Source organism: Rana temporaria, chromosome 5 (assembly GCF_905171775.1).
Source record: "Rana temporaria chromosome 5, aRanTem1.1, whole genome shotgun sequence".
Taxonomy (NCBI): domain Eukaryota; kingdom Metazoa; phylum Chordata; class Amphibia; order Anura; family Ranidae; genus Rana; species Rana temporaria.
Genome location: NC_053493.1, coordinates 336,464,467 through 336,489,577, shown reverse-complemented (window position 1 = coordinate 336,489,577; position 25,111 = coordinate 336,464,467). Strand labels below are relative to the sequence as shown.

Sequence of the window (25,111 nt, the reverse complement as noted above, 5' to 3'; positions counted from 1 at the left end):
CAGCTAAAAAGTAGTTGGATCTGTATGTGCGTTAAAATTAATCGAAATTAGTCGATTAATCGATTAAAAAAAAAAAGATTAATCAAACAAAAATGTTTTAATCAGTAACAGCCCTAATATAAATATATATATATATATATGTATGTGTGTGTGTGTGTGTGTGTGTGTGTGTATATGTATGTATGTATGTGTGTATATATATATATATATATATATATATATATATATATAATTTTTATTATATGGCAACATGGTACTAGCTTCCCTTAAGCCGCCTTCAGATGGGTGTTCCAGCTTATATATATATATATATATATATATATATATATATATATATATATATATATATAATTTCCAAGTTTGTAGACGTAGGGGACGCCAGGAATCTCTCCCAGCGAGGTTTTCTTTCCATGATGCCTGAAGTGTTAGGCCCCTTTCATGTGATAGGCCCGCTCGGATCCACCTGTCCATTCTTCAGGCGGATCTGAGCGGTCCACCCATTGACTTGTAGGGGTAGGTAGTGTCAGCAGAGATGCGTTGACATTTAAAAATTATGATTTAAATCAAGCCTTTTTACTAGTGATCTAAATTGTGATTTAAATCCAATCCACTCTGATGTTGTTATAGCACCAAGTGCCCTATGTGCGTTTTTGGTGTGCTTGATGTGTGCTAAAGGTGTGTAAAACCGCACCAGAAACGCCTATGATTTTTTTTTCATAAACTGTAATGCAGTCCCGCTTCATACTCAACCCGAAGCTTCAATTTTGAAGCAATGACACCCCAACGCTTCAAGTTTTGATAATGTGACCAGAACTGTATGCTGTCCATATTATCAATTGCATAGGAGTTTAAGGGGCATTAAAAGGGGCGCCTCAAACTTTTTCTCTCAATGGCAGTGTGAACAAGGGCCTTAGGCTGCTGAAAGCCAGGAAAAGAGGATCAGTCTAGCAGCATGGAGGAGCCTGCCAAAACAGAGGACCAGATAAGTAAAACTGCATCTAATGGTTTCTTAGTCCTAAATGAGACGTTTACCCTTGCCAAGCGGGTACAGCCGCACTGGAAGGTAGGACTTTTAGGTTTCATCCTTTAGCGTCTGCGTTATCAAGCTTTCAGAAGCTTATTTATGTTCAAAATGAACCTTAAATGCACCAATCTGGTCAGAGGACCATTCCTTCCCAGTAAGACACAACAAATGCCCGAGACACAACTTCACTTTTATCGTGCTCTGTGTACTTTGCAGTAATGTCTTTCAGACCATGATTTTCTTTCTTCAGGGTTATTCATAGCCCCTGGTTATTCTTTACCTACCATAAAACTGCAGAACCCAGTGACTGGCAATACTACCAGAAGGACACGACAATAGTAACCTTGATAAGTATTTACTGTTGTTCTACAATAGCAAGCATTGACTTGGAAATATCGGCGTTTACTCCACCAAACTATTGGTTAACATGCTTTGTTTCCAGCTGATTAAAAACATTTCAGAGAAATTCAGATTGAAGCCTGCAGAGTACACAAGGGCCGGGTATTCTGTAGTATTGAGGAGTCTCACAGCTTACACACAACTGGAAGGAACATCTCAACCTGGACTGTGCCAAGGAGGACTGTGCAGCTTCTGGGGTGATGGCACTGGCATGAGAGGTGAAGGCATTCATGTCCAGTGCCCCAAAACAGTCTGGAGACTGCTCCAGATTTCTGATTGGTTCGTAGAGATGGAAGCCTTCTTTACATTCCTTCTGCTGGATAATATGGGCATGAAGAGGGATCACTATACAGCTCACTTCAAACCGCACAGGTTCTCCAGTATCAACTGGTCACCTTTTTTTTGTAAGGATTAGTTGAGGTTGCAATTAAAGTGATTGTAAAAGCATTTGTTTAAAGTAAAAAAAAAAAAAGATGGTATACTTGGTCCCCCACCGCGGCTCCCTGCTCCTCCTTTCCTGTGAGTGCCCCCACAGCAAGCCATGTGCTGAGTGCCCGGGCACCCTTGCAGGCGCGCTCCCTAGCTGGGCTGATTCCGCTCATAGACTTGGTCACGCCCCCCTCCGCCCGCTCTCCTCTCAGGATTTAACTGACAGCAACAGTAGCCAATGGCCCCTGCTGCTTTTAGTGTTTCCTGTGAGACCAGGAAGAGGGAGCAGCAGTGCTGCAGACAGGACAGGCATTTAAAGGAATTTTACCTTAAATAGGATCTTCATTCAGTTTTTAAAAAACATAACAGTCAGCAGCTACAATTGCTGGTCCCTGGTGCCTCCATGTTTATTACGGGAAGCTGGCGGTGACTCCCTGTGGCTTTACACCTGGCTCTCCACTGCCCTGCACTTTGTGAATGGTCCTGCAACCTCCTGGGACATGTGATGTGTGTCTGGAGGTTGCAGATTTAGGTACCCACTCCTTAAATTAAATAAATGGCAAAAGTGAGAGGGAGGAGAAGGAGAATGATCAGTGGAACTTCCCTTTTCAAGGTGAACAGAAGGCATTAAGATAAAATACCACCTTAGACTCTCACCTTAGACCTGTTTTAGGCTCACTGGTTGAATGAAAAAATTCATTCCATCTATGGGCTGCCTAATACTTTTTTCGTTCAACCCAGCAGCCTGAATGAAAATAAAAACTGAATCGCTCAGGAGGAGCCGATGTACTAACCATGCAATGTTGGTACATTGATCTCCCCGGCTGAGCTATTGTGTCCCCCACCCTGCCAGAACACATCGGTCAGCACTCTCAGCCATTGTCTAATATCGCTGATCGGATGTCGGTGGGCAGGCCTTTTCCAGTCATGCCCGTTGGACCTGCTGCCATACACACAGGCCAAATGTTAGCCGGTTTCTATTGCACCGGCTGATGCCACCCGATATTTGGCCCGTGTGTTAGGCTTTAGGTTTGTTCTCTTAACCGTTGTCTTCCTCTTTTGTTCTCTGTAGAGTTTTCCTTCTGCAGGCATTGCAGAGATGTCCTGTTTCCCTCTAGAATGGATAGCATTTCCTTCGTGAGGCTAAACGCCATCATCCACTAACTGAGCATGTGTCTTGATGGGGACAATATTGGCTGCCTGGATCTTAATGGGTAGGGGGCTGACTATGTGATGGGAAAAGATTGTTAGAAGCAAGGTGAAAGCTTTGCATTTTGCCTGCTGGTAGAAATGCTTTTAGGACCGGTTTTACACCGCAGAAACGCATTCCGAATGCGCTTCTTTGATGCATTTTGGCTGCGTTCCATTACAGTTCTGTGCAGAAAAAAAGTGCAGCATGGCCATCTATCTATCTAAATATATATATATATATACAGGGTGCTGTGGAAATTTTTTTTCCCCTGAAACTTCCCTCTTAAATTTAGTGTGCGTGTTATACGCCGATAAAAAAGCGTTTTCTTTATTTTCATGACTATGAAAATTGTAGATTCACACTGAAGGCATCAAAACTATGAATGAACACATGTGGAATTATACATAACAAAAAAGTGTGAAACAACTGAAAATATATTTCATATACTAGGTTCTTCAAAGTAGCCACCTTTTGCAGCAGACACATCTCTAGAACTGTTAGGAGGAGATTGTGTGAATCAGGCCTTCATGGTAGAATATCTGCTAGGAATCCACTGCTAAAGAAAGGCAACAAGCAGAAGAGACTTGTTTGGGCTAAAGAACACAAGGAATGGACATTAGACCAGTGGAAATCTGTGCTTTGGTCTGATGAGTCCAAACTTGAGATCTTTGGTTCCAACCCCCGTGTCTTTGTGTGACGCAGAAAAGGTGAACGGATGGACTCTACATGTCTGGTTCCCACCGTGAAGCATGGAGATGCGCTGGCGGGACCGCTCCAAAAGTCCTGCCAGCAGCATCCGAGGAGCAGTGCGTTTACCGCTCCTTCCCATTGAAAACAACCCTTAACCCTTTTTCGACCGATTGTGGGCGTTAAAACCGCACTGCTAGTGGCTGAATACCGCTGCAATTCCACATAAATTCAGACGGTATAGCGCAGCTAAAAATAGCGGCGCTATACCGTCAGCGCACCTCCCGCCCCAGTGTGAAAGGGGCCTTAGGCTGAACTCCAGGGATTGTTTTAAAAGACAAAACTAAAAAACAACCCTTGCAGTGGGCAACCCCAGCACTGTAAGGCTGCGTACACACGGTCGTTCCAAATCGATGAGAATGGTCCGACGGGCCATTTCCATCGGTTCACCGCTGAAGGGGCCTGATGGTCTGATGTGCGTACACACCATCGTTCCAAAAACCGATCGGGTCAGAACGCAGTGACGTCAAACACACGGCGTGCTGAATAAAACGAAGTTCAATGCTTCCAAGCATGCGTCGACTTGATTCTGAGCATGCGTGGGTTTTGAACCGATGCTTTCTGTACTAACCATCGGTTTGGACCGATCGGGCAGCGGTCCATCGGTATGATTTTAAAGCATGTTTTAAAATTTTGGACCGTAGGAGAACGGATCGATGGGCCGTACACACGGGTCGGATTTGACCGATGAAACTGGACTTAAGGCCGTTTTCATCGGTTTGGACCGACCCGTGTGTACGCGGCCTAATGATTAAATGGCCATTATTTCTAGGGGTATCTGAAGAGGTTGTATTACTTGGCCATATTCCCTGCTCTGGTCAGTTTAGTCTGTGGACGACTTCTCAGCATCACCATATACAATGCAGGGCTATTAACTCTGCATTATATTAGGAGGGCGTGCGACCATGGATAAGAGCATGGATAAGAGGCAGCAGCAGTGGACCCAGTTGCATGGATGGAGAAGCCTTCTGGAGCCAGGCTCCCTCTAGTCTTAAGCATTTAACCCTTGCAGTAGAGGCTCCTACAGAGCAGGGTTTAGTTCCAGTCTGGAGTACAGCTGATATATACAATTTTGATTGTTAAATGGCTATTTATTTATACAGAGAAATAGATCAGACCGGAAAAAGTGAAAGATGTATTATTGACTAAAGTGCCAGAGAATTGGAATTGTGCGTCTTGTGTGTTTTCTGTGTGATATGGTATGGTATGTCCGTTCTCCCTGGTTTAGGTGTAGATAATACCGCGTTGCCGTTCTCCGATCAGTCGTTCTGTGTTCTTTCTCTCCTCTAGCTGTGAGCATTGCAGTTATTTTAAGCTGTTTTGTATGATTAAGCTGTAATGATGATTTCTCCTTATGTGACAAAAATAATGTTTGGGTGATATGGGGGCTGCAATGCCATCTGGACCACTTGGCTGTATCTTTTGCATTTCATGCAGTCATTGTGGGCTTTGTGCGTCTGTATAATTGAGAGACGTTACTTGGACTGGGCGGTCCACATTACAGCTGGTTGTGTTTTAAAAAGACTTCTTGCTGTTTAGCAGGTTCAGTGTTTATCCACGGGCTGAGCCAAGAAAAGCTTACACAGAGGAGGCAGATTGCCACTGTTAACGCTTCCTGTACCGACGCGGTAGTGCGCCGTGCCTCCAGGCCCGTGTCAGGATTAGATTTATGAATGGAAATGTGATGCTAGGTGTTTAAGTGAGTTATTCATGCTGCCTCTTCATCATACTGCTCTTGATTTGCTGGCCATGTCCCCTCTTCTCTTATTATGGGATCTGGGGCACATTAATTGTAATGGTTGTCACCTCCGTGTGTCTTGTGGTTGAATACCTGTCCCTGGATGACCTAGATGCTGCACATCCCAATATTCTCTCCTCCTCCTCATCAGATGCCGTGTTCTCATGACAAGCTGTGTGTGTGACTTGCTGACGTCAGTGCTTCAGATAGGTGCCATCTCCCTGGCACATCACAGCTAGGATAGAGATCTCTCTGCTCCCGTCTTTATCTCCATGGGCCTCTGTACCATCCAAGGTGAACAATGTATTCTATGTGATTCCCATAAAGTGTTAAAGCAGGGCCCCAGGCAAATAACCCACTTATTGTTTTTTCCAATGAACCCTATTTAAATATATTACTGTTAATTGACATTGTGTATAGACCAGTATCTTATAAATGTAAGGTAAGCATTCAATCCGCCATTATGGAAATGGGGAGATTTACTAAAACTGGAGCACTCAGATTCTGGTGTAGCTGTGCATAGTGACCAATAAGCTTCCAATACCCGGTACGCATGATGAGATTATTGGACGAATGATGATGATCGCCTGTTTGTTTTTTTGCATGCTCTCAGATTGAATCTGAGTTTCCTAAAGTCGCAAATTCTCAGAATAAAAATTGGATTGGGAAGTGATGATGTCATGTGTTGTAATGCATTTGTATTGCATTTTCGAGCAACAGTTGTATTCTCTGAAAATCGTCCGAAATTTTTCTTGTGCATGTCCGATCAAATAACATTGGATGAACTCTCCTGATCGGCTCTCGAAAAGCTCTGTACTAACGATCAGATTATCCTACGATCGCCCCAAAATTGGCTTTTTTTTGTATGATTTTCCGATCGTGTGTACTGGGCAAAACTTCAGCTCGTTCAATTAAAGTGATTGTAAACCTTATTTTTTATTTTTATTTTTAACTAACAAGCATGTCCTACTTGCCTCCACTGTGCAGTTGGTTTTGTACAGAGTGGCCTGTTCACCGTCTTCTGGGGTCCCCCGGCAGCACTCGCAGCTTCTCTAAGCATCGGGGGGGGGGGGGGGGGTTGCCTTGCGGGGGCGGGCTCCAAAGTCCAGCATTTTCTTGCATAGACACAGAATGCCGGACTCAGCCCCGCCCCCTGCGTCATTGCATTTGATTGACAGCAGAGGGAGCCATTGACTTACCTCCTATAAATCTATCCAATCGAGAGCCGAGAACCCCAGAACAGAGAGGTACAGCGTGTCTCCGCCAAGGGAACAAAAGCCTCAGGTGAGCAAAACAGAGGGGCTGGGGGGGCGGTCAGTGTCGGAAGTTTACAACCCCTTTGAGCTCACTGTTGTCTTTGCTGGAGATTTTTAAATGGGAACACAAAACCCTGCCTCTACCAAGATGGCCGCCTCCACACAGACACACAAGCTGATTTACTAAAGCTGTTGACTATGCTTGCACAATAAATGGTGTGAATATTCACCTCATTTGTTCAGTTGTCCAGTCATGTGCAGATTAAATAAGTAAACGGGTTTGCTTTTCACATAATCAAAGTGAATCATTCACCAATCATTTTAGTAAATTGTCCGCATAGTACAAGTCATTGTAAGTGAGTAATAGGGAAGGATCTGCTGCAGGGAGACCCCTGGATATACTGGAGACTATTCCTTTGTCCTCTGCATGCCTTTTTTCTCACAGCTTTGAGTTCAGCTCCTCTGATGGCACCTTGCAGCGATTGTAGAAAAAAGGAACAGAAGCTTCTTTTGGGTGACAAACTTCACGTGATGCATTTTGCCAGGATTGCCTGGCGATAAAGTGCATAAGAATCATGGCAAAATCGCACAGTGTTTTAGATGCCATTGAAAAAATAATGGCACGTGAACATGCATTTTTAGGTTGTAGTGCATTTTGAGGCGTCAATGGGGCCTGAAACTCGACATTTACCTGCATTCGGGTGATGTTAGTTTAGCTGCGTTTTAGACCAAATAACATTCTATGCATCCAGGATCTGCTTGGAAGCTCTAAAGCATGTTACTGCAGCTTTACCTACTAAAGGCCCCCAGCATTAGAAGCTTTTAGCTACACAGCATTTCACCCAGGAGGGCACAGGCGCAGCATTCAGCCCTGTCCATCAGCAGCCTGCAGGGCATTACGAAAAGCTGTAGGAAGTGGGCCTGGGCAGTGTACCTGTACCTGGTACTAGCTTCCATTAAGCCACCTTCAGATGGGTGTTCCAGCTTGTTCATTATACGGATAGACAGTGCAATGTATCTCTATGGGAGGGCATCCACTCACACCTAATGCCGCGTACACTCGGTCATTTTTTGTGATGAAATAAAACAACGTTTTTAAAAACGTCATTTAAAATGATTGTGTGTGGGCTTCACATAGTTTTTTGTCTTCTAAAAAACGACCAAAAAAATTTCGAACATGCTTAAATTTTTTATGTCGTTTTTTTGTGTCGTAAAAAATTATCGTGTGTGGGCTAAAACAACGGTTTTAAACCCGCGAATGCTCAGAAGCAAGTTATGACACGAGCATGAATGGAACAGAGTTCCGTTGTACATAATCGCGCTTTGCAAGAGCATTTTAAAAAAACGATTGTGTGTGGGCAACGTCGTTTTTAAAAATGAAGTTTGAAAATTTAGAACAGAGAGATATCAATTTTGGGGATCTGCTCACATGTCTTCTCATCTGTAGTCAGTCTTCACTTGGAAATGTGATAAACTCTTAACAACCAAGACCTGAGGTGTGCCTTGGCCTAGCTGGACAGTATGCCTAAAGGAGGGCATACCCTGAATGTTTGAATATAAAAAGTGTATGAAGCGTATATGTACACAAAGGTTTGGGGGAACGGGTGTGTGGGAACCATGAAGACGAGCCGACACAGAAATAGATGGAGGAGGATGGTTATCTATACCCCCCCCCAGACTCCTAGAAGGAGGATGAGCTGCAAATGTTCTTCAACATTACAGAACAAGCCCACAAGAGCAACTAACTTCTACTCTCTGTCATCCAAGATGATTAAAATTGTAATACTTGGATTTCTTGCAATTGTCAAGACTGTTATAAGGCCTGGGTCACACCTATTTATTTTTTTTGCATTTGCAGTTTTGCAGAAATACACTACAGTCCATTTAACATGGTTTCCTATGGATGTAGTTCACATCTGTGCATTTTATAAAAAGGGCCAGGCACTTTTTTCTGGTTTTTGGTTCCATAGATTTCAATGGATGAAAAGCGTGTATTGAAAAGGGCAAAATGCAACCGGCATAGGTGTGAATCAGGCCTGATGCCTTGTACACACAATCGGTTTTCCCGGCGGTAAAAAGTCCACTGGGAAAAGGGAGAACCTGCTCGGTAGCTTTTTCCCGCTACACACGACCGGGTTTCCCGACAGGAAAGCTGCCATGAGAGCTTTGGTCAGGAAACCCGGCTGTGTGTATGCTCCACCGCAGGTTTTCCCCATAGGGAAACTGCCAGCTTAAAAACCGGCGGGAATCCTGGCGGGAATTTTTTTTTAAATTTTCCCGCCGCGATTCCCGCCGGGTTTCCTGTCGTGAAAACTGATGGAGCATACACATGGCCGGGAAAACCGGTCGTGTACGAGACATCAAACTGACAACTGCATCTAATTGGAATATGAACCCCAATATTTATAGATCTAGTGCTTCTATCTGTCCAGGCCACTTATTGGATAATTGGAAAGAGAAACTTTTGAAACGAACATGTCCTGAAAATGTGCATTTTATTCTGTTGGGTAACAAATGCCATCAGTTTAACCCCAAACTTTCTGCTGTCATGGATTGTAAACCTAGCATGAGACTGCTGCTGCATTATACTGGTAATATAATAATACAGCAACATGTATTTGCATATCTGAGGAGCATAAAAAAGCTGTGACCCGCAGGTTGCAGAAAGTGGACAATAACTTCCCCCAGTGTTTAGGGTTTTTACTGCTTACACAGATTTTTCAATCTGTAGGATGTTGTAAAACTTGGACCCCTTTCACACTGAAGTGTTTTTAAAGCGTTTTAGCGTTAAAAATGGCGCTCTCCATACATCTCAATGGACAATTTCACACTGAGTCCTGCAAGCAGCATCTTTGGAGCAGCTTTTGGGCGCTGAAAAAAAAACACTCCAAAAACGCCCCTCTGCATTAAAATGAATTGAAAGCGCTGTAAAAACGCCTTACCCTTTCACACTGAGGCACTGCAAAAACACCCTAAAACGTTAGGGTCTTAGAGGTGCTTTACCAGCACATTGGGATTGCAGATGAGGCTTCGCTCAAAAAACGCTTGAAAAACGCCACCAGTGTGAAAGGGGCCTTAAAGTACCCCTTAGCTGGTATACATTAAAGGGTCAGTTTAACCAAGACTGATTTTTCCGCTGTAAATAAATGTTGAATTTGTCTTTTCTTTGCCTTGACCCACTTCCTTCGCCTTCATAGGCGGGACACTAACCATCCATACATAGATTTACTTATTTTTTCATTCGGTCAGCAGGCTTAAACAGAGAAATCGAATGAATTTCCTCATCCACTACCGGATATTTTATTCTGAAAACCACATCACCCGCCACGGTCTAAATATGTGAACAGTAACTGCTTCCGATTGGATGCAGTCACTGTTCATCCAATGATTTTCCATCCTGCTTCTTTGCTTTTTTAATGGCAGTTTGTCAAGCCAGGTGGTCCTGAAAGGGCCACGCATGGCTCACATTTCAGCCAATTCATCAGGGAGCTTTCGAAATGTTAGCCCTTCTTTAGTCTCTAGTTTTGGTTTAGTCTTTAGTTTAGTCTTTAGTTTAGTGTGCATTCACACCTGCGAAAGCTCCTGCATTGCGATTAAATACAAGCACCCCAACGAGGGTTCCCATGGTTAGCTGCAGAAGGCAGCCTCTCATTGCTTTCAATGGGACTGCCTTCAACTTATTATGGGAGCCCCTGCTGGGGTTCTTGCATCTAATTGCAGTGCGGAAGCTATTGCAGGTGTGAATGCATTCTTTAAAATACGTGAAATATCCCAAAATTAAAGTGAAATTTCTCTGGTATATTTGTGCCCAATAGGCAGTCCTGGGTTTGAAGCTAAAATGTCTTTTACCATTAAATGTCCCACAAATGAAAGAACCCACAAAGTGTGATCCAATTTGGCAGCGTCCACCTAAGCCCCAGGTTACACAGATGTGACTTGTTATGCGAGTTGACAGGTCCAAATCGCATGACAAGTCGCACCCTATTGTCGGCAATGGAACTGTTCAAGTCGGCGCAACGCCAACTTTGCGGTGCCGCAACAATTAGAAAAAGTAGTTCCTGCACTACTTTTGACCATTTCAGGTGCGATTTGCATAGACAACTGTGCATGAAGTCGCACAGATGTCGGCCAAGTCGCTCCTAAAGTTCACTGAAATGCGGCTTTGAAATGTGTGCGATTTTAAATGAAGTCACATGATTTTTAAAACCGCATTCAGAGTTAACATGGGCTAAACCCGATATCGCCAACTGTTCCTTTAAATGATCTTGTGTATGTTGATAAAAGCCTTTATTCAACAAATTATTTCGCCATTATTATATGGAATTGTTCAGCAGCCTGAAGTGTAATAATACCCCATATTTCTACCCTAGAAACCTGTATGATTTGTTATGTGTGAGACATTTATTCCACTTTGTCTTTTTCTAGCTTTTGTCCGGCAGTTCTGACTTGGACAACTTGGATGAGATCCTGGATGACTTGCAGAACAGCCAGATGAACCAGCTGAGTTATCCAGACACTCGGCCTGATGCCAACTCTGTTGATAAGCAAGCTATCATCAATGACCTGATGCAGATCGCTGGTGATAATGGCACAGCTCTACCTCCTGGATTACAGCGGCAGAGAGTCCTCCGGATGCAGCAGACTAGTAAGTCACAGACCTTCATGTAAGGATTTCCTTTTCCTGATCACCTCTGCAACAATCAAAAGCTTGTTTTCTGTTTTGCTCTAAAGAAATTCTTCAGTATAAACAAGCAGCGCCCCCTGCTGCATGCCCAGAGAACTGGATGGCAGCTGGGAAACTGCTTGCTTTCCACAAGCTACGTGTAATTGCACTTCTTTTGTTGATGTGTAAGGGTGGCCAAGGTATTTGTCCACCTTTTATCAGTGTGCCCCATGGAATTACAGCTGCCGTTACTGTACTCCTATATATTTTTTTTCACACATTCATTGCACTGCCTGGGGAACTACCAAGATTTTTCCCAACTCTTTAGAAAACCTCTGTGTGTGGTCACAAAGACGCATAACTTTCAGAAGTTCTCATTATTGCTCTGCAGTTAACTTTTTTTATAGTCATGTATTCTGAGGCCAAAATTCTTTATATGGGTTGCCAGTGTTGTGCTGTCCATTACAGCATAGATCATTCAGCAGATATGGAAAATCTATTTTACCTAGGTCACAGGTCAGTGGCTGCAAGTACAAGACTTGCTTTGACCATCTTTAACCTCCATTGCTACTGGCTGTGATCTGTATCAATGTAATGACATCAGGTGATGGTTCACAGAATTCTCAAACACATAGCGGCTGTTCCCACTGCTGGGGCTGCAGACAGGGATGTTCTGCTGTGACATACGCAAGGAATAAGTGGGTCAGCTTGGGGATGAGAAAAGGGGAGCATAAATATAAATGGTTGGGCCCTAATACAAGATTATTATGGGGTCCCCTGGCTTTCATACTTATACCTAAAGGAGAACCTATTATGACAGCCTAAATTTTCTATAACATATGAAGAGCAGTCACCACTGCATGTGTGTTTTTTTTTTTTTTTTTGATGATCTTGGCCCAGATTCACAACCGAGATACGCCGTCGTATCTCTGCGTCTGATTCTTAGAATCAGTTACGCATAGATATCCATTAGATCCGACAGGCGTAAGTCTCTTACGCCGTCGGATCTTAACGGCATTTTTTTTTTTGACCGCTAGGTGGCGCTTCTGTCGAATTCCACGTCGAATATGCAAATTAGCTAGATACGCGAATTACCGGACGTACGCGCGCGCGGCCGACGCAGTAAAGTTACGACGTTTACGTTAGGCTTTTCCCGGCGTAAAGTTGCCCCTGCTATATGAGGCGCAGCCAATGTTAAGTATGGCCGTCGTTCCCGCATCGAAATTTGAAAAAGTTACGTCCGTGAATGGGGCTGGACGTCATTTACGTTCACGTCGAAACCAATGACGTCCTTGCAGCGTACTTTGGAGCAATGCACACTGGGAAATTCCACGGACGGCGCATGCGCCGTTCCGCAAAAACGCCAATCACGTCGGGTCACAGTAGTTTAACATAAAACACGCCCCCCTGATCCAAATTTGAATTAGGCGGGCTTACGCCGGCCGATTTACGCTACGCCGCCACAACTTACGGAGCAATCGCTTTGAGAATACAGCACTAGCCCGTGTAAGTTGCGGAGGCGTAACGTAAATCAGATACGTTACGCCCGCACAATTTTGCGTGGCTCTACGTGACTCCGGGCCCTTGTGTATGCCCAGGAAGACCCCTAATGTACAGAACCCCGAATTTAGGATGCTCTGCCATTAGCCACCTTTCCACAGCTAGAGGAAAGGTTGAACACTAGAGCTGAGACAAGTCACGTTAAAGATGTACACTTTCTGGATTTGGACCCTGGTATTTAAAGTGGATGTGGAGAAAATAAATAGCAAACAGGCAGGATATTTAATGCAGAAGGGACATGTTATGTATCTTCTGCATTAAAGTTTTTTTTTTACCTGCCGAGATGACTGGACTCCTGCACATGCGCGGGCGTAACGTCATTACGACCCGGTCAGTGGAAGCGACCAGGGATTGATACCTGGAAGATGTCAGCGGCTGGCAGAGAACTCCAGGACATCACCTTGCTGGAGAGTATAGGTCTGCTTTAATTTTTTTGGATCCACAGATTACTACATATGACATTCATTAGAAGCTGTGTGTTCTTGTGGTCTTATATAAGCAGCGTACAAAAATTGAGGCCCCAATGCAACCTACACCTCTGGGGTGATTTTGCAGTTGAATGCCCTTGGTACTCATGTTTGGTTCTTTGTTGAAACAAGACTGCTTACTGTACAGGCAATGATGTTTTTCCTGTTTTTTGTTTCTGCAGTGTTCAGTAACCCTCGTGCAGCACAGCTACCACTTGGGAGAATATTACCAAACCAGAATGTACCACTAGAAATCAATTTACAGAACCAGACCACTGCAGGATCCTTCCAACCAATGAGGAATACCAGCCCATTCTCCAACATGCAGCCTTCTGGGATGATGAACAACCAATCCATGCTGGGAGGGCAGGGAGGTGTGCGCAGCGGTAGTCCTGGTAGGTTTTGTTTCACCTGGATGGTGGTAAACTTTGAAATGTGTACATATGAAACAGGGGCGGACTTACAATTCATGGGGCCCCCAGGCAATAGGAGATTATGGGGCCCCCAGGCAATAGATTATGGGGCCACACAGTATAAATACACAGTATACATACACACAGAATACACATACACACACACACTGAAAAGGTACTGGAGAGGGGGGGCAGCTATAAACTTGGGATTTTTTTCAAAACGCAGATTTTAACATACTGTCCCTGGTTTTACTGAGGCTGGCAACCCTGATGGGGCCCCCTAGTGGCATGGGGCCCTCGGGCAGTGTCAGAGTGCCCGAATGGTCAGTCCACGCCTGATATGAAGTCTTTTAATGTTAATCTGTCAGCTAATCTGGGAAATAGGTTTGAGGCTTGTTAGTCTGTCAAGTAGCACTGATAGGGTGTCGGATTGTATAAGGGAATGATGTCTTATGGGAGCGGATATTAAAACCATGAGACAAAATGCGCTTTGGGGGGTGGGATGGGGTAGATGTCCCGATTTAAAAATGTGGATGGGGCCTGTCACTTGGAAATGTGGGCGGGGCCTGTTCTTATTGGGGCCAGTCACTATTGGAAATGTAGGTAGGGCCTGCCATTGTGGGGAAATGTGTGAAGGTCCTGCACTGTGGGATATGTGGGCGGGGCCTACCTCTGTGGGTGGGGCTTGCTACTGTAGGGAAATGTGGGTGGGGATTGCCACTGTGGGGAATGTGGATATGAACATGACTGGATCTCCAGTATTAGTATTGAGATATGCTTTAGTGTGATTCATAGAATGTTGGCTGGTAAAACAAAGTGATCAGGAACATTTGTCTTCTGCTACAGTTAGTGTGTTATTTCTGATTTTTCCTGTAGATAACCAATTTAATGCGATTCTAAAAATTGCTGTCTTTCAGGAATGATGGGTGGTAATGCTCCTAGACCATCTTTGCAAACAGAGTGGGGATCACCGGCCTCAGGAGTCAGGGCAACCTGTCCACCCACAGGCATGAGCCGGCCCATGCAGGGCATGATTCGCAGCCCCACCTCCAATATGCCTATGAGACCCAATAATCAGACCTGTCCAAGGCCTATGATGCAATCGAATGTTATGAATATGGGTAAGCTGGATCACGTTGTGTGATTTCTGTGGTTTACTTAACCTTTATATAAATGTATAAGGCAAGGTTTTTGTTTTCTGTTTTTTTTTTTTTTCTACTTGGTATGTTTGACAGCCCACGCGATCCAAATAGGTGGATTTTTAGTTGATGCGTTAATGCTGCTTGCGTACCACTATATTTATACTTGTTGAGTATTTATTGTGGCCTTACATGACCTAGTTCATTTTAAATATTGTCTGAATGGGGGACCTGTAGGCTGCCACTGCTTTTGGCTGTATAAACATGGTCTTTCTGCTCTGGTCTATTTGGCTTATGGATATGGGTTGTCTTATTAGAAATTACCATGCATTGTTCTTTTCTGGTGTGGAAGCTGTGTATTTTAACTGTCCACGTTTACTTTTTAGGAGCGTCTGAGCTGGATATGAACATGTCTGGAGGTCCATATACCCAGCAACAGGCACCACCCAACCAAACAGCACCCTGGCCTGACAGTATTCTGTCTATTGATCAAAACTCTTTCAACAATCAGAGCAGGTAAAGGATCTTCATTTGCTTCTGCCGTAGAGTGGTAAAATGTTGCCGTAAAGCTGGGTATTAATGCATTCAATCAGCGTGTGCAGCCAATGGACGTAACACTGATCAGTGTATTTTGATGGGGAGATGTGGGCAGTCCCCACTGTCAGAATACAATAGCGTAGCATGGAAAATCCATGCATCTACATCACTTGTGTGAATGTGGGGATCTGAGTTTTTTTTTATTTTTTCGTTCAGCTCGCTTGAATGAAAAAAATAATGTATGAATGTATATCATGCTTAAAACAATTAAAGCCAGCAGCTACACATACTGCAGCTGATGTTTCCATCAGCTGTCGGATGCTGCCGCCGCTATTGCGGGTACGGGAACCTGGCAGTGTAGCCTTTCGGCTTCATGCTGGGAACCCTACTGCACAGGCGCGATGCCCTGCTCCTCTCTCCTTTTTGGCAAGGCGCCTGGGGGAGGAGAAGGGAGCCCCGCGGTGACTCCGCGGCCCGGACTCCCGGATGAGTGAAAGGATACCTGTCAATGACCTCTTGTTCCCCCAAAACCCCCCGAAAGATGCCAATTGTGGCACCGGAGGCGGGAGGAAGAAGATGAGCGGAAGTTCCACTTTTGGGTGAAACTTCAGTTTAAGTCATGAGCAGTACAAGGACTCAACAAGGCTTAGAAACCCTTTCTGTATATCTGTCTTTTTTTTTGTTTGTTATTTATATTAACAGACTGTGATAAATTGTTTTCCAGACAACAGTTCGGTTCGCCTGAAGAGTTGCTTTGTCAGCCTCGTTCATCTGAATCTCCAACAGAAGAGGGAAATCTTCTGGATCAGCTGTACATGGCACTGAGAAATTTTGATGGCTTGGAAGAGCTTGACAGAGCGCTTGGAATCCCAGAGCTAGTCAGTCAGGTATGTTTATTTTGTAGTGTGCCATTGACATTTTTAGCTATCCTCAAACCTTTCTGAGTTGGTGAAAAAAACAAAAAGCAACACCACATGAAAAGAGGTAAGCTTTAAAGGAACAAAAATATGAATACAGCTGCAAATTTCAGTCTTATTCAGTTAGTTACCAGTTAGCATAAATGCCTCCTTCACATGGGACGTATGATGCCACATGTGAGGGCCATGTATACCCGCATGGGTATGCATCCCTGTGCAAGCAATCCCCTTAGCTGTGAATTGGGACACAGCCGCTGCTCCCAATGTGCGACATCTGTGTGGTGGGTGCATGACACCAAACACACCCAGGGTGTAGTTCTCAGTGGAAGGGGGACAGTAGTTCCTAGTGGTGAAACACTAGTGCCCAGGAAGTGGTAGGGGATAATTGTTGCCAACAAAGGGTGGGGGAAAACAGCCATGCCCAGTGGAAGAGTGGGAAGCAGTAATGCCCAGTGTAGAATGGAGAGGAGGAAAAATTGTGCCCGGGGTGATTGTGGAGGAGCAGTAGCACCCAGTGGGGGTGGGGGGAAACATTGCTGTCGGACAACTTTCCATAGAATTTTATGTCCTGTACTGCTGCTTTCTTTTCTGCAGGTTGCTATGAGGACTAATAGAGACTCTGTTGCGCAGGAGATCACTTTGCCATAGTCACATCATGCATAGCGCTGGAGCCGGGTGCTGGAACAAGCACTCGGCTCTGGAACACAGACCTGATTAACAGGACTCTAGGATTGTGGTAAAATTCTGTGAAAGTCCCACAGAAGCCTGAACAGTTGAGGCATTTTCTAGTACACTAGCTGCCCAGTGAGTACATGAATAAATTGCCAGTCCCCTCATTAATGTATCTTCAATGGCAGTAGCCTGGATTATTATGTCAAGGACAGATGACAAAAGTGAAACAGAGTTTTTTTCCATCAGTCTGGGCAGACAGGTGACCAGAGATGGTGTAATAGTAAAGCTGTATCACTGTTAGTCACTACTAATGTCTATAGCTGTAACAATGTGCATATACAAAAAAGTATGTGCTCACTGTTCTGGGTGTATGGCTTCCAAGGATTAGGATGACAGCCCCAAACCTTGTTTGAAAAAAAATATATTTCCCTCCTGATGGATTCCCTTTAAAAACATCGCAAAGGAGCCTATGCCACTGTATGGGGCACGTGTGGTGCACATTTGTGTGTGCAGTGTATTCTGGAGCTTCCATTATTTGATTTTGCTCAGACCTCATTAGTGCAATTCCTGTCTTTTTCTCCTCCTTGTTTCAGAAATATTTGTAAGAAATTCCACTACAAAATGTATTAAGAAACAGTATTTGCATGTAATGGGGAAATATGCCACTAGATAAATGGAGGTACACTCGATTACAGCATTTTACACAATCGCTGCCACAACCGCTACGGGGAAAAGGATACGAGGACTATAGAGAAACGTTTTCGCTCTCCCCTTAGCCTAAAGCAAAGTATATCCAAAATCTATAGGATACTAATTAAAGAGATGGAACCAGAATTCCCTCCATACTTGTGGAAATGGGAAGAGGAGATAGGCCCGCTTATAGATGAGGAACATAGAAGGAAAATTCTGAGAATGGCGTGCTATTCCTCAGGAGATGCAAAGACAGTTGAAATGTGTTGCAAACTCCCAACGAGATGGTATGTAACCCCCCAGGGGGCACACAGGATCAGGGCAGAGGGGCCCTCAACTTGCTGGAGGGCATGTGATGACCCGGGAACCTTTACGCAAATCTGGCGGGAATGCATAAAGATCCAACCCTATTGGAATGGAGTCTTGGCAGCAACCTATCAATTCACAGGAGAACAGATCCAGAAGAATCCATGGGATTGTTTATTTCGTGATACAAGGAAATCAGCCCCCTCAATATAAGAATACCTTAGTCCTATTTCTCCTAAATGCGGCCAAAAGCCTGATCCCGAGTCTCTGGAGGTCTCAGGAAGTCGAGAGTATGAAGGATTGGGTTGCAAGGGTGAAAACGATAAGTCATAGAGGAAACTATTCATATAGAGGAAGACGCATTGGAGAGATTTCAGAATATATGGGGGAAATGGCGTTCAGGGAGTCGGGAACCTGGAGGATGTGGGAAGGTGTAGGGAATTAAGGAGGTATGGGATGGAGGTTATTTTTTTTTTTTTTTTTTTTTGGGGGGGGGGGGGGGGGGGGCGGGGCTTTCTTCAGGGGTAGGGGGGAAAGTGTATGAAGGAATAGGATGTTTTTAACACGTGACTGTTTTTTCTGTCTATACAACAAAATAAAAAGTGAATATCTAAAAAAAAAATATATATTTTGTAAGGCTATAGTCACACCAGCAATTTAGGCCCGGTGCAAACTGTAGTGGCCAGAATTAGATTCCTGCTGCAGCTTAGCAGCTAGGTGCGGCCTCCAGCCCCGTTCACTATGACAGGTCTCTGCCAGCCTGCAGCTATTTGCGGCTCTCTACACAGCCATCGATTATCTGTGGTGATCGCTGGCTGTGTGGACAGCGGCGAATAGTGCCGGCTGCCAGCGACCTGTCGTTATAGTGAACAGGGCTGACAACCGCACTTATCCATTAAGAGCTGCAGCAGAAATCTGATTCCTGCCACTACAATTCATACTGGCCTAAATAGTCTGTGTGAATGCAGCCTGAGGCCTGAATCGCACAAAGATTGTTATAATGTACCTTTTTTTTCCTCCCTCTCTCTCTTTACAATTCCCTTTTACGTTGGTATGTCAATAATATATATTATATGGTGACAATGTTATTTTTTTTCATAAATGGTTCTCTTTAAGTTATGAACACGTTATTCTCTTTTCTTTTCTCAGAGTCAGGCCATTGATCCAGATTCGTTTCTTAATCAAGATTCAAACCTAATGATGGATCAGAAAGCGGCTCTCTATAACCATGCGTATGCAACCCAAGGGCAGATGCCTCAGAACAGCTATGCTCAGATGCCTGATCCAAATTTCCACCCTATGGGCCAGCGTCCAAACTACGGTATGCTGCGCATGCAGACACGGCCTCAAATGAGGCCCACTGGAATGGTGCAGAACCAGCCAAACCAGTTAAGGCTCCAGCTACAGCACCGGCTCCAGGTACAGCAGGTACACTTCTGTGATAAGATCTTCACTATATGACATGCTTTTACTGCTCAGTAAGAAACTGTGACAAGCACATTCATTTATGACTTAAAGCTGCTGGCAGTCTTATTCTGAATATTTCAGTAATATAGTCTGGCAAAGTTAGATGTTTACTTAAAAAATATATCTGTAAAATTCTGTCAAAGCCTTACTGAAGCCTAAGGTTATATGCTATAGATAAATAGATGGGTCGGGCAAACAAATTGTTAAATGTGGAAATGTCCTTTTGATATTTTAACCTGCAAAAGCAGCAGATATATTTCACACCCCAGCGGCACGCTGAAGAGATGATTGCTTCTACCTGTGCATGAGCAACAGTCCAATATGCCCCCACAGAGTTGCAGCTAGATCTGTTCTATCAGCAAAGATTGTACTTCCTACTGATTGCCTAACTCTAACTGTGACTTGGCAGGGGCTTATCAGTCTGCTGCTCACATATGGATAGCAGGGGTTTTCTTGCAGCATGTTGCTGGGGTCTGAAGTACATATGCTGCTGTTGCAAGTGGGAATATTATCAAAGGGCAGTAGGGGCTCTTTTAGACAGGAGGTAATGCTTACTGCCCTCTGAAAAGTGAACACTATTGGATTGCTTTTCTGAGGGCGGTATATTAGCAATTTGTAGGCGTTTAGGAGGAGCAACTGAAGCCTACTGAGGATTGTTTTTATTTTTGTTTAACTGCCAAGTGTCAATTTTACTGCACCACAACTGCAAGCCAAGTGTTTGGCTCTCTATTGCAGTGCGACCCCATTGATCTCAGTTGGTGAGGTGGTGCTGCTTGTCAAACTCTGCAAATTGCTGCGGCCGCTAAACAAATTGCATGTGTAAAGCCCTGTTGGGGTGTAATGTTAGAATTCGGGTGGGCAGTAAAACCATGGCCTGGCCCCCAATTTATACACCACTTCCCCCTGTTAAAAAATTGTATACTATAGAACTCCTTTAAAGAATATTTTAATACCACTTTTATTTATTAATTATTTTTTTTTGCTTTGTTTTCATCTTGTCTTTAATTTTTTTTTTTTTTTACTGTATGTATGCAGTCTTTATTTTACCAATAAACATTTTTAATGCATGAAAAGTTTTCCAAAAGCAATATGGGTTGAAGCAACTACCTTTTATGCCGCGTACACACGATCATTTTTCAGCATGAAAAAAAAAAAACGTGGTTTTTCAGCATGTTGAAAAAACTAAGTTTTTCCAACTTCATCATTAAAACAACGTTGCCCACACACCATCGTTTAAAAAAAATGATCTAGCAAAGCGCGGTGACGTACAACACGTACGACGGCACTATAAAGGGAAAGTTCCATTCGCCTTTGGGCTGCTTTAGCTGATTCCGTGTTAGTAAAAGACGATTCGCGCTTTTCTGTCAAAGCGTGATGAATGTGCTTACTCCATTATGAACGGTAGTTTTACCAGAACGAGCGCTCCCGTCTCATAACTTGCTTCTGAGCATGCGCAGGTTTTTAACATCGTTTTAGCCCACACACGATCATTTTTTACAACCCAAAAAACGACATCGTTTAAAACTACGTTAAAAAGTGCAGCATGTTCGTTTTTTTGTTTTTCAGAACCTGAAAATTATGTGAAGCCCACGCACGATCATTTAAAATGACATTTATTTAAAAACGTTTTTTTTTTTCATGTCGAAAAATGATCGTGTGTACGCGGCATTAGTCTTGTCTCTCTGAAACTTTGTAAAATGCTCTCATATAATGGATTTTGCACTGGCTGTAGAAGTTCTGTGTGCATTTTATCTTGGTGTATGATCTCTATGAATAGGCCTTGTTGGTGGAGTAAGCAAGTCATAGGATACTAGAGCTCCACCTGCTGGCTAAATAAGACTATAATACTGAAATCCTAGATTTCACACAGGGAAAAAAAAAAGTTTCATGTATTGTACTTTTGATTATGATAAAGAAATCATGTATGTAACCACTAGACATTCACTATGAGTAAAAATTTCCCTTGGTACCTTCCCATCTCCTCCTAAAAAGGTGTCCTGTTGTTATGCGTTTTAAATCGTAGTTTTAGAAGCCGTTTTATTACATAATTTCTAGATGCCTAACACTGTTTTTTGTTTTTCAGAATCGGCAACCGATAATGAATTCTATGAATAATGTCTCTAATATGAACATAGCAATGAGACCTGGGGTACCAGCTCAGATGAGAGAACAGGTACACATTAGAAATTAGTTCCAAGGCCATATATTAACTTTTTCTATATAGTAAACTTTTAATTACTTGTTATTTAAAAAAAAAAAAAAATGAAGGGATAAACTTTTGACAATAAAACGGATCTAGCATTTGTGGGTTGGCGTCTCTTGCCCTGGACTAAGATGCTGGCTCAAAGAAGACACAATAATGTAAAGCCCAGTGTGTGAACAATAGCCTTTATGCTCTCAGCTCTGTGTTTAGAAGAAGAAAATGTATGTATATATATATATATATATATATATCAGTACAGACCAAAAGTTTGGACACACCTTCTCATTCAAAGAGTTTTCTTTATTTTCATGACTATGAAAATTGTAGATTCACACTGAAGGCTTCAAATCTATGAATTAACACATGTGGAATTATACATAACAAAAAAGTGTGAAACAACTGAAAATATATTTCATATTCTAGGTTCTTCAAAGTAGCCACCTTTTTGCTTTGATTACTGCTTGGCACACTCTTGGCATTCTCTTGATGAGCTTCAAGAGGTAGTCACCTGGCGCAGCACCCCATCACTCTCCTTCTTGGTCAAATAGCCCTTACACAGCCTGGAGGTGTGTTTGGGGTCATTGTCCTGTTGAAAAATAAATGATGGTCCAACTAAACGCAAACCGGATGGAATAGCATGCCGCTGCAAGATGCTGTGGTGGCCATGCTGGTTCAGTATGCCTTCAATTTTGAATAAATCCCCAACAGTGTCACCAGCAAAGCACCCCCACACCATCACACCTCCTCCTCCATGCTTCACAGTGGGAACCAGGCATGTAGAGTCCATCCGTTCACCTTTTCTGCGTCACACAAAAACACGGGGGTTGGAACCAAAGATCTCAAGTTTGGACTCATCAGACCAAAGCACAGATTTCCACTGGTCTAATGTCCATTCCTTGTGTTCTTTAGCCCAAACAAGTCTCTTCTGCTTGTTGCCTTTCTTTAGCAGTGGTTTCCTAGCAGATATTCTACCATGAAGGCCTGATTCACACAGTCTCCTCTTACCAGTTCTAGAGATGTGTCTGCTGCTAAAGGTGGCTACTTTGAAGAACCTAGAATATGAAATATATTTTCAGTTGTTTCACACTTTTTTATGTATAATTCCACATGTGTTAATTCATAGAAAACTCTTTGAATGAGAAGGTGTGTCCACACTTTTGGTCTGTACTGTGTGTGTGTGTGTGTGTGTATGTATGTGTATATATGTGTGTATGTGTGTATATATATATATATATATATATATATATATATATATATATATATATATATATATATATATATATATATATATATATATATATATATATATATATATATATATACACAAAGATCCTCCAAGGCTACCCTCAACCAATCCTCGCTGTTCCAATGAGGCTGTATGCATGTAAACGATTAAAAAAAGAACAAGCTGCCTTGTTTGATGGATCACTGCGAATATCAGCTCTTAAACGCGCCTTTCTGTTTTTTGTGTGCTTTGTGACATGAAATTTAATCATGCACATTTGCAAAGATACTGAGAAATACGTTTTTAAAGTCAAATGTTTTTCCTGAGCTGTCTAGAATTTTTTTTAGAGGAAGTGTGTCATCATTTTTACAAAAAAAATAAAGTATAATGTAAAAGTATAATGCCAGCTATTCCCCCAGTGGTCAATCACTTTCTTCTCTCTGTATTGTACTGTGCACTGCTCAGTAGCTTGTCTCTTTTGAATGACTTGCATTTCTCAACAGTGTATTTGTTTAACTTATTTGTTCACAGGGACCTATCAATGCACAGATGTTGGCCCAAAGGCAGAGGGAAATCTTGAGTCAGCATTTACGGCAAAGACAATTGCAGCAGCAGCAGCAGCAGCAACAACAACAACAACAGCAACAAGTGCAACACAGAGCCATGATGATGAGAGGACCTGGAATGCCCATGCCACAAAATATGGTGGCTTCTCCTGCCATGCAAGGATCTATAAGCAGCCCAAGGATTCCGCAAGCCAATGCACAGCAGTTCCCCTTCCCTTCAAACTACGGTACTGGAATTCCATCCCCACCACCTTTCACCAGCCCTTTCTCCCCAGTGCCCCCCAGCCCTGGGTCACAGTCGCTCTCTCACAGCTCTTTGCATGGCTCCCAGATGAATCTGGCTAACCAAGGGATCATGGGGAGCATGGGAGGACAGTATGGCCCTGTCATGAATTCCCAAATTCAGCACAATGCCTTCCAGTTTGCCAGCTCAGGTACCAACTTCCACTTTTAAGTGCAGGTCTTGCTTTAACCTCTTTAATGCCGCTAGGCCTGCAACCTATTGCAAAGCAGTACATTGCAGTCCACCCCCACTCTACTGATGGGGTGTCAGCAGTCTTCATAGGCTTGACGAGTTCTTGGAAGTGACTGGGTGGCAAACATCAAACCAGTCTATGCCGATTAGTACTTTGAAAGTTTTTCACTCTTGTATGTGCAAGAATTAATTGCCTGTTAAATTAAACAATATACCAGTGTTGACCCATAACATAGGAGGAGGCGGATGTAGTTGCTGCACTAGTAGGGTAGATTTAAAGTGGAAAATTTGCACATGATAATTTGCTCTCCATTTTTAGGCACTGACAAATTTGTAGAGGCGGATCTGCTGACAGCCTTAAAGCAGAATTAAATCCTATCCTTTACAGTCAAGGAAGCTGCTTCTGTTTGATCTGCAACTGTCAGGGTGCTGCACATGTGATCAGCTATGAAACCAGCTATTTGATGGTTTGACAGTTTGGTTGAGGAAACAAGCAAATGTGACAGTTGGCAATCCGGACATTCCAGGAATTTTACTTTTTTGAAACTGTTAAATCAATGGTTTTATTTCCGCTTTATGATTTACTGCTGCTCAGGAACTCTGGGCTTCAGCAACATGGCAGCCTCCAGCAAGAAGGAGCATGAGCAATGCTGGCACTTATTTTTTTTTAAACGGCATGGCCTTCATGGAGCTGCTTTTTGAAGTGGAGTGGAGCTGGTGTAGGATCATCACGGATTAGGGTTCCCCTCTGACAACTAGATGGTGTCATATATGACTCGCGTCAGTCTCGCAGGCGGAGATTTACTAAAACTGGAACGCTCAGAATCTGGTGCAGCTGTGCATGGTAGCCAATCGGCTTCTAACTTCAGCTTGTTCATTTAAGCTTTGACATTAAATCCTGGAAGCTTATGGGTTTCATTGCAGAGCTGCAGCAGATTTTGCACCCTTCAGTTTTAGTAAATGACCCCCACTGTGTTCCTCTATTACAGCATTAAAAGGTTGTCATATTTTGACTGAACCTTTTCA

General features: G+C 43.3%; 1 protein-coding gene across 5 annotated transcripts in view; it reads left to right on the top strand.

Annotated features, from left to right (window-relative positions):
* Positions 1-25,111, top strand: part of NCOA2 (nuclear receptor coactivator 2) — a 329,643-nt gene that overhangs the window by 279,810 nt on the left and 24,722 nt on the right. For 3 of the 5 annotated variants that reach the window (XM_040354383.1, XM_040354386.1, XM_040354385.1), the window contains 8 exons: positions 11,211-11,430; positions 13,658-13,870; positions 14,806-15,009; positions 15,414-15,543; positions 16,289-16,451; positions 19,299-19,577; positions 21,700-21,789; positions 23,576-24,044. In XM_040354383.1, coding sequence (XP_040210317.1) covers positions 11,211-11,430; positions 13,658-13,870; positions 14,806-15,009; positions 15,414-15,543; positions 16,289-16,451; positions 19,299-19,577; positions 21,700-21,789; positions 23,576-24,044 — 1,768 coding nt within the window. The remainder of the gene's footprint in view (positions 1-11,210; positions 11,431-13,657; positions 13,871-14,805; positions 15,010-15,413; positions 15,544-16,288; positions 16,452-19,298; positions 19,578-21,699; positions 21,790-23,575; positions 24,045-25,111) is intronic. The other 2 variants (XM_040354387.1, XM_040354388.1) reach the window with 2 other exon arrangements.